Consider the following 12,908-nt stretch of genomic DNA (forward strand, 5'->3'; position numbering starts at 1 on the left):
CTAGAGTTCATAGAGAGATTTGGAATCGGGGTTAACACTAAACGGTTGACGCCAGTTTGTATCACGTGACCAAGTTTTACCTTGTCTTTTTTATCTATAAAAATTGTTTTAGACACTTCTCAATTGCTCTTCTCCAACTTTGAGAAAATGTCAACTTCAACTTGGCGTTTCCCCGTTAGCCGAAATGTGTCGCTTATACCGAACAGTTTGCGTCTTACATCAGACGCGTCCTACGTAAGACGCAAACTGTCCCGTATAAACCGCGGTACAATTCGTCTGAAATAAGACGCGTCTTATCTACGAACAGCCCTTTACGTCTTAGATAAGACGCGTCCTAGCTAAGTCGCGTCTAATTTCAGACAAAAAGTGCCGTTTATTAGGACAGTTTTCGTCTCATTTAGGACACGTCTCATGTAAGACGCGTCTCATTTTGCCTCGTATAAATGGCCCTATCGTGCTTAGCAGTTCTTTCCACATTCTTTTCAGATTTCGTCCTTTGTACCAAATTTTTAAGTAAGAATGGTCACTTGTAAAATCTTTAATATATTTGGTGATGGAAGTTGTGTTCAATACATCCATGGTGCCCAGATCCCCCCATGCTTAGCTGGAAGAGAGTTGGGATCAGGATCTGGAAAGCGAGCGGGCACAGCAGTAGCGTTATACACTTCAATCCTTTCTAATAATTCCCGCACCACATCTGGATGCTGTTCAGAAACGTCTTTTCTTTCTTCCGGGTCGTCTGTGACGTTGAACAGGAAAACACTGTTCGGACCTTGACAACCAGTGGAGGACTGGGTCGGTTTGTTCATTTCTGCCGCAGGAACCCAGTCTCCGATTCCCGGGCAGCCGATCAGTAATTTCCAATCGCCCCTTCTAAGTGCGGCCTGGCGACAATGGCATCCGTGTGGACTGCCCAAAGTTGAATCGTGACAATCAATGTTATGCAGGATTTCGTTTCTTGAAGAAAGCGTTCCTTCACTAATACTGGTCCATTGATTAACACCATCTAGTGCAAGACCTTCAGTTGATGCCTCCGCCAAATGAGCAAGCGTTGGGAACCAGTCTGACACGTGTATAAGCCCCCGGTGAATTCTCCGCGGGTTTTTAATTAGCTTGCTCTTCACAAAGCCCACTGTTCGTATGCCACCTTCCCACAGCGAAGTCTTCCAGCCACGCAGGGGCCAGTTATTCCCTCCACCCAAGATCTGTCCCCCGTTATCACTGCTGAAAATCAACACAGTATTTTCCCATAAACCGCGCCCTTTCAGCACGCTCGTGACATTGCCAAGTGCCTCGTCCATGCAAGAAACCATGGCAGCATATAAGCGGCGCTTGCGATCTTTTATCTCAGCATACCTTTTCAAAAACCTATCTGGCACTTGCAGGGGCATGTGTGGTGCTTGAAATGATAAGAACAGAAATAGTGGATCTTTCGGGTCATGTTTTTTGATGATTCTCTCTACCTCTTCAGCAAAAAGAAACGTGGTATATTCGCCGATGACATTTTTTTCGACCTCTTCATCTCGCCAAAAGTCATAGCCGTTAAGGTGCGTGTATCCGGGCTTGTGAAAGCCAAGTCTGTTGATGTGAGTGTAGTAATCTTGTCCACCTGTTAGGAACCCGTAAAAAGAATCAAATCCTCTTCGTGTAGGAAGAAATTCTTTCCGATAGAAGCCAAGATGCCACTTCCCAACTATGTGTGTCTTGTAACCGCTCTCTTTAAGTTTCGTAGCGATTGTGGTTTCGTTGCGCGGGAGACCGTTCGCCTGCGAAGGCCAGACGATGCCATGTTGTAGGCCAGTGTGAATGTCGTATCTTCCTGTTAAAAGCTGAGCTCGTGTTGGAGTACAAATGGGTTGAACGTAGTAATTTTCCAGTGTCACTCCCGTACGGGCCAATTCATCCAACACTTCTGTTTTGATTCTGGAGTTGTGATAACCGATGTCATTGAAGCCTAAATCGTCTGCCAAGATGAAAACTATATGTGGTTTCTTACTCTGACCCCTGATTGGTGGACAAAGGTTCATTAAAATAACGAGCAGAGTTTTGATGTCAAATTTGAATCTCGAATCAGTCCGCGCAAACATCATCGTAAGTGAATTTAAGTCTAATTGAGAGATCCAAAGAAGCGAACTCCTTGTTACTTACATGGTTAAAAAAAATTAGTTATTCTTTTCTCTTCATGATAAATCACCCTGAATGTCTCACAAGGTAAAAGTTCTTTAGAATTCTTCAGATGCAAACAAAGCAAAGATGGCTAATTAACACAATATAAAAGAAACATAATCTGCACTTTGGAATAAAATGCCAAGCCAAGCGAGTATTTTCAATAAGGGTACTTTTACAGGTACTGAATTCTTTACACAATTGTTTTATTACAGGTTGCTGACTACTTACCCAGGGTTTAATATGTACCATGTGTTTCGAGTTCCCTCGCGCGCGGCGGAGTCGGCCGAAGGCTGAAGCCACGAGAACCGGATCACTTGAATTAAACAACCTTATGAAAAGTCAGTACTAGGTTCACGTAGCTTGCCTTTTTTTTTAATAATCTCTTCTCGTGGTCTGAATTTAAGTTTGTCCATTTTAAGTTGTGATTAAGCGAATGAATTAACGCCATCAAGGTTCAAGGAAATCTTTACCCCGCGTAGTTGCCACGCGAATGTCAGCGAATCGAATGACTGTGCAAATGCTAAAAACCATGTCGGAAAGAAATCTCTGCTGGCAGGGTAGGAAATCGTGTGCGTTCCTTGTAAAGAGAGAGGATCCTGAAGTGAAGAGTCGGGTCTAGGGGAGGACCCCAGTGGCATTAGAACTAGGGGAGGATCCCGGTGGGAGCGTCGGGCTTAGGAAAGGATCCTGGTTGGAACGTTGAGTCCAGGGGAGGATTCTAGTGGGAGCGTCAAGTGTAGGGGAGGATCCTGGTGGGAACGTTGATTCCAGGGGAGGATCCCAGTGCCCAGTGAGAACGCCAGGTGTAGAGGAGGATCCCGGTGGAAACGTCGGATCTAAGGGAGGATCCCGATGGGAGCACCGGGTCTAGGGGAGTGTCCTGGCAGGAACACCTTCGTGAAATTAAGACCATAAACGAGGACAGCAGGGCCGAGATACTTTACTTCGCTTCCGAGATAATTGGTTGCGGTTGGAGAGTAGCCACTCATGTACCCTTAAGATCCAGATTCCATACCAGGCCTCCCATTTTTTAGGGAAAACCCCTGGGGACGAGGTTGAATTCCAGACTGAGAACAGTAGTCGCGCATTTTGACGAAATGTGGACTGATAGCGCGCAACAGGCGTTTCGTAACTTGGAGAAATAAATAGGAATGAAAAGAAAAGGAAAAGAAAGGGAAAAATGAGACAAAAAATATCTAGAAATAGTTATCATATATTTGCACAAAATGGGCAGAGAAATGTTTGCCTTGTGCCTTGATCATTGCCCCAATTATTTCTCGTCAATCCTACCAAGATATTTTTTTTCTGTTACTGTGACAAGAAAACATTTATTTATTAAATCTACATCGATCTGATGTCCGCGAAATTGGACTATAAGTAAGACTATCCTGAACGGATATTTGACAAAACAGTCCTCTTCAAATAAATGCAGTGACAGAATTATCACATTAACGCGTACAAAAATTTGACCCTTAGGAATAAAAACAATCCCTTTATGACAAACTGTTTTAGTCTTTTTAGTTTTTCAAGACTTTATTTCTAAAACACACTTACTAGAACAAATTACATGTACAATCAATAAATATAGTCTGAATGATACAATAAAAGAATCATAAAAAGAGATCGAAACTAATGACAGGGAGTTTATCCCTTATCCATCTTCTTCAGGTCATATCCTTTGATGCTAGCACAATTCTTTCAAAAATATATAAAGCTAAACCTAGAAAAGAAAGGAAACGCACATATAAACTTGCTTCATTGCATACTTTTCCAAAAAGTGGACAGCAGTGATGCTAGGTGATGATGATGATGATTTTTTTTTTTGGGGGGGGGGGGGGAATGGCACGACCCATTTGAACACATTCAACAGGATGGTCTAACAATGTTGGATGATGTTTGATCCATTTTAAACTCATCGCTAATGATGAGCTTGGGAGCTGGTGCCTTAAAGGTTAGTGGGGGGCCAAATGCAATAAGCAGAGAGGAGGTATCCATGGCAACCCTGGAAGCAGGAACCACCCCAACAGCAGCCACTAACCGGCACCGTCACACTGAATAAATTCAGTGGAGATACTTACCTAAGAGAATACTTACCTGAGAAAATACTTACCAAACCACCAGGCAGGGAGGGAGGAGAGGGAGCAAGAATCCGCAATGATTCGCAAGAAGGCAAACATTGATCCGCTACGATCAGCAAGAATCCGCAATGATACGCAAGCAGGCTAACAATGATCCGCTACGAACAGCAAGCAAAGCTACAATGCAAAGCAACACTAGCAAAAGGGCACACCAGGAGCCCTGCAATTCCCCGCAGGCCGCCCCGTAGGTCACATACTGAAGTGGGAGAAGACTGCTGGCCAACTCGCTCGAGTTTAACTTTGCCTAAATGATATTTAGCCACATTAAATGGACCCAAACGTTTAAACTCAATTGAACCAACATCATCAAACAACAACCAACACCAATAACATGTTGCATCCAGCAATGTTGGATGAATTTGAACCGACACATTTGAGCTTTAAGTCAACAGTAACCAGTTCAATTCACAATTTTCACAAAATTGCATGATACACCTTATTACCCCCCACCCCCCCCCCCCAAAAAAAATGCACTAGCATTGCCTTCAATTTCTCTGGAGACAGCTGCTACTACCCCGGAGAAATTGGAAACAATGGTTATGCAAAATTATGGGGGTTAAACACGGATGTGTTATCGGCATTCTGTTACAATCTCGAAAGCCCAGTGAGAACAGGTCATGTTGAAATGCAGACCATGCAGACTGCAGACTGCAGACTGCAAACTGTGCAGACCGTGCAGACTGTGCAGACTGTGCAGACTGAGAGTTATTTTTTTTACTTGTACCTTAATTTTCTAGTAAAGTTTTTACTATAGTTTCCCGAAGGAGGGAGCACGATGGAGGAAGGTAAGCTGTTTCTTTCTGTAACTGTATTATATTGCCACGATTCAGCCTCCTCCTCAGGTGCTTCGTTTTTCGCATGGCAGAGGCGAGCGCGAAACGCAAGTGACTGGTGATGAACCACAAGGGACCATGGGAAGGGTACAGGCGGCAGTCTCACCCGTTGTCTCCTTCCCGCCTTCCTTTGCGCGCACATCGAAGAGAGACGTCTTGGTACGAGGCAGGCCGCGATTAATTAATTTTTTTTTAGTTGAAGAAACTTTTTCAGGTTAAGTGACTTAAAATAAAACCCTTTTCGGTTTCCTACAACAGCTACAAGAGACACATTTCCTCAATTTCCTTGATTGTTGATGATCGTCTTTGGTTTCACTCTGTAATTCAAACCAGTGACTTGCCATCTTACAGATACCGATAATCGTGGCAATATAATACAGTTACAGAAAGAAACAGCTTACCTTCCTCCATTGTGCTCGCTCCTTCAGGAAACTATAGAAAAAATTTTACTAGAAAATTAAGGTACAAGTAAAAAAAAAAAACACTCAGTCTGCACAGTCTGCAGTCTGCAGTCTGCAGTCTGCATGGTCTGCGTTTCAACATGACCGAGTGAGAACACAGGTATAATACACCTACCTACTGAGTAACTGAGGCAGACTGGCTATGATTGGTCCATAACCGGGTGAATTATCATACAATTCAAATAAAGGGGCTGCAACGAGCTTGTAGTTACGTGGGACAGCAAAATTTGCTGAAAGAAAATGTCATAGAATGGTATCAAAACCACAACTCTCACAATCTGAAGCTAGAAAAAATGAATTGTCAAAATATCATTTGCGAAGTATAAACATTGACAAAACATGTTCAAATGTATACCTTTTTCTCCTAACTGAACTAAGAAAAGTTTTCTCTGTTCCTTGGGCTTCGTTATATGAGCAGGAATGTAAGGATACTGGGGAAAAGCAGAAGAAAGACAAACACAAAATTAAATGTAGTAAAGTTCAATGTCATGTCCTTGGTGAGATTATTTGTCAGTCTAACTTTTAAATGCACATGGTGCTATTTATTTAGTATGATTGTAGTTCTAACTCTTGAATCTGTGTAAGAAATGCTATGGTGTTACCATTCAAATGAAACCTCCTTAGCAGTACTTTCACATGGTACTATTTATTTAGTATGTAGTTCTAACTTTTGAGTCTGTGGATGAAATCGTATGGTGTTACCACTCAAATGAAACCTCTTCAGCAGTACTTTCACATGGTACTATTTATTTAGTATGTAGTTCTAACTTTTGAATCTGTGCAAGAAATCCTATGGTGTTACCACTCAAATGAAACCTCTTCAGCAGTACTTTCACATGGTACTATTTATTTAGTATGTAGTTCTAACTTTTGAGTCTGTGGATGAAATCCTATGGTGTTACCATTCATATTTATTTTTCCTATTCATATTTATTTTTCATATTTACCATTCATAGTTATTTAGTTTGTAGTTCTAACTCTTGAGTCCGTGGATGAAATCCTATGGTGTTACCAATCAAAGAAAATAAAATAAAATAAAATCCCTTCAGCAATACTCTTATTTGGTACTTTAAATTCTATTTAGTACGTAATTCTAACTAACTTTTAAATCTGTGAACTATATCCTGTTAGGCAACACACTAAGTGTGTCAAACACTTGATGGCCCCTTGATAAAGATGACAACAATAAGAGAACTCTTGTTGGGATGGCTAAAAAGAGGCCATGGCTGCTAAATAGAGCTGGCCACTTAATAGAGGCTTAATTTACAAATAATGTTTATTTACAATATTATTTCAGGACTTTGATTACGGGTCAATAGGGATAGGCTGCTTACATGTAATTGAGGTTCAACTGTAATCTTAAGACCTTGCAAACAGAAATTTGTATTATTTTGTTTTAGTGAATTTGTACATTCGGCCATCAATAGGAGTTGTCCAGGGGACAAATGCACTTCACACACAAACGAAGATTGTTAATATATAGATTTAGCCAGGTCTAAAAGCGAAGCTCTGGTTAATAATACGTGTAAACAAAAAAAATTAAATCGTGTAACCCTTAACGGGGGACGACAATGAAAATGGCTTCAAGACTAATAGATCTAATTAGCAAAAAAAAAAAAAAAGCACGTGCAGCACACTTTTTCTTCTAATTAGCAAAAACAAATTTGCACGTGCAGCACGCTTTTTTGTCTTTCCCTTGCCGTTGTTTTGCACGACTACAACACTGTTTTGTACGTCAAACTCCCTAGTTACACACTATTTTTATGGAGAAATTGTCGCATGTGCTTACCCAATATTTTGTTTCCAGTGTTCTGTTCGCTTTTATAATTCACTGCCGCTCATTTTCACCTTGCTGGCCGCTAGCATTTCTCATTTTCTCACCGCCGCTTTGAATTTCCATGTTTTTCTTCCAACGAATTTTCAATAACTCGCTCTAACTCTTTCTCTGTTATCCACGTTAGTGTACACATGAAAAATAACGCCGAAAAAGATACGACGTTTTTCTTTCTAAAAGTCCGGCAGCCATGTCATTTCCTTCCAAATAAAACCTTGAGTTGCATTTGGGTTCCCATACCTGTTGATTGAGTTATTTTACATTGGTATGCCTGTGGTGCGGACGGACGGTCGCTCGATCGCTCGCTCGCTCGGTGTACGGTCACGTGATTACCAAATTTTCTGGGATAGGTAGATTACCACATTTCCTTAGCTATGGGGCTCCGCCCACGCGCGCGCTTTGCGCGCGGGTGGAGCTCCGCTAAAAACACAACTTTAATGAAGACTCAGACTTGCGCATGTCAGCACATTTTTGATCAACACAAGTCACAATTTCATCATGGCTTACTAAAACTTCACCTTATCAGTAAAAACCTAAGCAAAAGAAAAACTAAATTACTGTCAGGATGGAAATTGAAATGCAAGAGCTCTGAAAATCTTACCGTACAATGAGAAACTCACACCAAAGTGTTACAGGTAATTAAACACATGGTTTGGTCTCAATGAAGACCGAGGTGTGCACACAGCATGCTGGTAGTTTTATAAATTACAAAAGGATTGGAACAGACTGTTCTCTTGTTGAGGATTAGCCTCAACAGGAGTGAAAGGGCTAAGTTTACACATGTTACCTGAGGGGCTTCAAAGTTTGGTCTCCACCAGCTCCCTAAACAGTCCTCTACAATCCAGTCAACCTCCACTCCCTGCTCAGGACGACCTAAGATCTGAACAAAACCAAATGGACAAATGTTATTTTTCTCTCATGCACTGCCAACATTTTAACATTCCAGATTATGAAATAAGTACAGTTGAACCTCCCGTAAGTGGCCACCCCAAATGCTTAGATGTCGCTTCACCCTTTAAGCCCCAATATCCACATACAAATTCTCCAGACTGATCTCCATGCATTTCGTTTAAGAATAGTTGAGAGAATTTGGTTCACAATCAAAGCATTTTCCCTTTGGTCATCAATTTAGTAATTCTAATAAACTTTACTCTTGATGATCTGCTGATGTTGTTAGGAGAACATTGATGTTGGTCACTCTTGGGACCTAAAGGGTTAAGGGAGGTGGTCATACAAGACTCAGGCCACAAGGTGTCTCTTCTGAGAAGAGTTCTAGACACATCTACTGGGAGATAATTCACTGCATGTGATTTTCAAGTTGCAATATGTGTAGTTCCATGTTGCTACTACAGGTAAAAGCTCTTCTTATTCTCTAAGTAGCATACTAGTACATACAGCCAACACAGAGATCAGACCACGCGTCAAGTGGTTGCTTACAAGAGGTTGCAAACATTGGAAATTTGATTATAAAATCATCAGCCCCAAAACATGGCCATGGTTGCAAACAGGAGTTGGTCGTTTACAAGAGGTTCTAACTGTAAGGCTTTGAATCGCAAAAGATTGGTGTTTTAGATAGGTGGTCGCTTATGAGAGGTGGTCACATATGGAGGTTCAACTGTAGAACATTAAGGTGTAGAACTGTTGGCAAAATCTGACAGCCCAAAAGATCTTATTTCATATAGAACCCTCACTGGGGTCTGGTCTTTGTTTCTTCTCAAGCTCTTTTAGGGGGATGAGTGTCCCAAACAGCAGCCAGTAATCAAGCCTTATCTGGACTTGAACTCTACAAAGCGTGCAAAAGCCTTTAATCAGCAGCTGTTTGTTATAGAGGGATATCAACTAACTTAAACAAGCCAGTTCAAAAAATAATTTTTTAGCTGTTCAGTGTGTTCCTCTTAAGCTTTTGCAATAAAATAATTATTGTAATTTGCCATTTGCTCATCTCATATCATGCCTTGTTTGCCTCCCCACAATTTTGAACAACCTTTGTTTTTAATTACTCAATTTGATATTACAGTTGTCCCAAGAGAAAGTGAAGACAATGCTTCTGCAAAAATTTGGGAGGTAAACAAGGTGTGTTATGGGAGATGTGCTAATGGCAAATTAAAGCAAAACAGAAAAACAAAACAATGCTGCAATGACATTACTAATGGCAAGTAACTTACCTCAGTCATAGATCTCTTCAGTCCATCAATCTCATCTTCCCCAGCCACTAGCTCACCACCGGGCCTAGGGTCATAATAGAAATAATATTTTTTAACAAATTCTGTCCAATTATTTTGTTTTTCTTTTGAATCAAAGGTCGCATGCAAATATTTAAGCAATTCTGGCCAGAAAAGAAAATAAACATAGGACTTGGGGTAAGATAGTTATGCCTTCAGGCCTTCCTTATTATTAGCCTGCATCAGACAAAACTACAGTGTAAACCTTTGGTTAAGTCTGCCTTCAAGCCAGCGCCAAACTCCTTGTTGTGGACCCTCAGCTGTGTACAGGGATTTGAGTACAAGCCATGGTTGGCCTGTCAAAAAAGCTATCATTGATTAGCCATTCAGGTTGAAGGGAGATTTGAGTCCACTGTGGACCCAGAACAAAGATCTCCACACTGCTCTAGACGTTACTTGTTGCATTTACATTAAGTTAATAAAGCAGGTTATCAGATTATTTAAATCATAAAAAACTACATGTAGACTGGGCTTTGCCATAGGCAGCCCAATAAATACATCTTAAGTAATGGTCCAGATAAGAAGGAAAGCACCAAAATGCAGTGAACACATCAGAATGCAAAAAGGTGCTACATGTAACTTTACTATTGTCTCTACTATGGTTCTAATTGGTTTAAACATCAAATTTTATGAAATCTTTGCAAAGCAGCATGTATATTAATCCCTTTTTTCTATCCAACTTCCTTATAACAAAATCTTGTCTGAGTCTAAGTAACACAGAAATCGTATGTGCGGATCATGTAAAATTGCAAACATTTCCTGGCTATTGTTTTTAACTCTTGTGATTATTTGAAATATTTTAACACAAAAATACACCCTTTAAAAGTGGAGTTTAAATACATTTTCTTTCGTAAACTGCCTTTTTGTAGGTTTAAGCATTCTCTGCATAAAAATGAAAACATTTCTAAGTGAGGAAAGCGTATTGCGCCACAACAGAAGAAATTGCTTCCCTTCTTGCCTGGATCATTACTTAAAGTGCATGTAAACTGACAAATTAAGTAGACTCACAACTTAAAAAATGTTGTCCCAAGTTGCAGAAGTAGCACATGTGGCAGTCCATGTTCATGAACAATCAGTACTCCTTCAACAGTCTTTCTCATTCCAAACTTATCATATTCCTCTCTAAAAAGAATGCAAAATAAGGTGAAAAACTGTGATTTGTTTGCCCAGAAAATAATCATTAATTTACACTCATTGAAGGGTGATCTATTGTTTGACGTTTTCATACCTCATTCTGGTAAATCTTGCCTGAACTGAACTGGAAAGTAACAAAAAAAGCCAGACAAAGATATTAAATTTCAAATTACATGGCAGGGAAATGCCCTGCAGTATACCTGGGCAGGGGGCAGGGGGGTATATTATTATTAAGCTGCGACAACACCATTCATGATTCTAATCTTCTTATTGTTATTTATTTTGTTTTAATTTGTTTGTAGGTTAAAAAAAGTGAAATGAAAAAAATTTTTTTTAGGGAGTTTAAGCAAATCGCTACGGCGACCTCTACTACAGCAGCCGGAAGTAAAAAAGCCCCGAAATGACGCAGTACACATGCTTGGAAATGACCTTTCGCCGTAGCACCAAATCCTATGACGTGAAGAGCTGTCTTCTGGCGTAGTCGCTACTACGCGAGTATAAAAGTCGACTCTTCTCCTATTTTTTAGGATCACTGGTTTTAAGAGCTATCATAGATTGTTTTTCACTTTATCAAGAAAGCACTCGAGGCTTCTGGTTTTCCAGTGAATACATTTTCCTTGTGTTTTCTCAGTTTGAGATTTCGATCCTAAAGCGAGTGTACCATGAGCTCCGCCGCGCCATGGCCGCAGAAAATCCGTCAGTACAAACAAAGGCTAGACAAAAACCGTACGCACAACTGTTAGCAATAAAGCTAAATGTCACTGAAGGTTGTTTAAACAAGAATAGAATATCTAAAACGCTGAATTTGTTGATTTGTTCAGTGTTAAATGCGGTACACAAGAAGAAACATCACCAGCAGCTTACTGCCATCTTCATCTGCAGTTTTCTGTTTCGTGCACGAATCGCCCTCTGATGATATTCACTATCAATATTCTTCTTGGCAAACAAAATTTTTAAATTGGCCACTTTCTTACTTGACCACCATTGAATTCTGTTGTTGAAAAATTATAGCGAAAGCAAGTGAGCAAGAACCGAGCTTGAAATTTGGCGAGCTACGAGACGTACTCTCCCCAGGACACCGCATCCACGACCGCCATAGTAGAGGTCGCCGTAGCGATTTGCTTAAACTCCCTATTAATTATTAACAGTGCCGCTGTAAAGCTATCTGTTCTGAAGAAGGTTGGCAAATGCCTGACCCCCAGGCCATGCAAAATTTGCTTATGACCCACATGCCAGACTGACAAGGGGGTAAATGTCCCACAGTAGCCCCAGGGGGATTTGGGGGGATGGGTGCACCTCAAATTGACTGATGCATTATCACCTGCTAACTCTCCTGCATTATGCATGAGTCTCACACGTGCAGGTGCGATCTAATGCATGAAGGGCAATTTGGCACGCCTGATTCACAAATCTAAACGAATTGTTCCTTGACGCATGATTAATATTTTAAATTCACATTGTCTGCTCGTTTCACAAAATGATCAGTCTGTTTAGTATATAACTCACCTATCTTTTTCATATAATGCTTCTTTGGTTCCAAATGTATAATTTGTCAAAGGATATCTACAGAGAAAGGAAACAGTGGGATAAGATTACAGTGACAGGGTCACAAAATTAATGAACCAATGACTTAAATTTTTATTCTCAACACAAAAGTACATTGGGAATGTGGTACTCAAAACTCAGCTAATTTTAATTCTCTATATTACAACGTCACACGTTCAACGATTGGAACTCACTTGCTAAACCTAAACCAAACTTTCCGGGACAAACTACAATAGCTTGAGTATGCAGATGTAACAGTCACATAAGCAAACCGAAACCAAACGCATAAAAGCGATGTAAGATTAAACAAAAAGAGTATTTCCTGGCATGAAAACTTACAGTCGCACAGTGCGATCAATCTGTGTTCCTTGCTGTCCTGTCATGTACTTTCCAGCGTTACTTGGAGCCCGATTTCTTGGCCAGCCGCGTGCATTCATTCCGGCAGTGGCCGCCATCTTGATTCCAGTCGATTGCCTCGGAGAGACTGAGAACCAGTTTACCAGACTCCTCTCGTACTTTTTAATTGTGTGACTTGATATGTATGAGACATGAATTGTCCAAATCAAAAAGAA

General features: G+C 40.6%; 1 protein-coding gene and 1 pseudogene across 1 annotated transcript; both read right to left on the reverse strand.

The window, feature by feature from the left end:
• Nucleotides 1-101: 101 nt before the first annotated feature.
• On the reverse strand, nt 102-2,133 carry LOC140927706 (arylsulfatase I pseudogene; annotated as a pseudogene).
• A 1,550-nt stretch (nt 2,134-3,683) lies between these two features.
• On the reverse strand, nt 3,684-12,807 carry LOC140927707 (cleavage and polyadenylation specificity factor subunit 5-like). The gene is made up of 9 exons (XM_073377383.1): nt 12,676-12,807; nt 12,298-12,354; nt 10,886-10,915; nt 10,666-10,779; nt 9,601-9,664; nt 8,223-8,315; nt 5,957-6,032; nt 5,717-5,831; nt 3,684-3,889 (listed from the first exon to the last, which is right to left on the reverse strand). The coding sequence occupies exons 1-9, from the start codon at nt 12,789-12,791 to the stop codon at nt 3,868-3,870; spliced, it is 687 nt and encodes a 228-aa protein (XP_073233484.1). The 5' UTR covers nt 12,792-12,807; the 3' UTR covers nt 3,684-3,867.
• Nucleotides 12,808-12,908: the final 101 nt, after the last annotated feature.

The sequence above is a fragment of the Porites lutea genome, chromosome 2, assembly GCF_958299795.1.
Source record: "Porites lutea chromosome 2, jaPorLute2.1, whole genome shotgun sequence".
NCBI lineage: Eukaryota > Metazoa > Cnidaria > Anthozoa > Scleractinia > Poritidae > Porites > Porites lutea.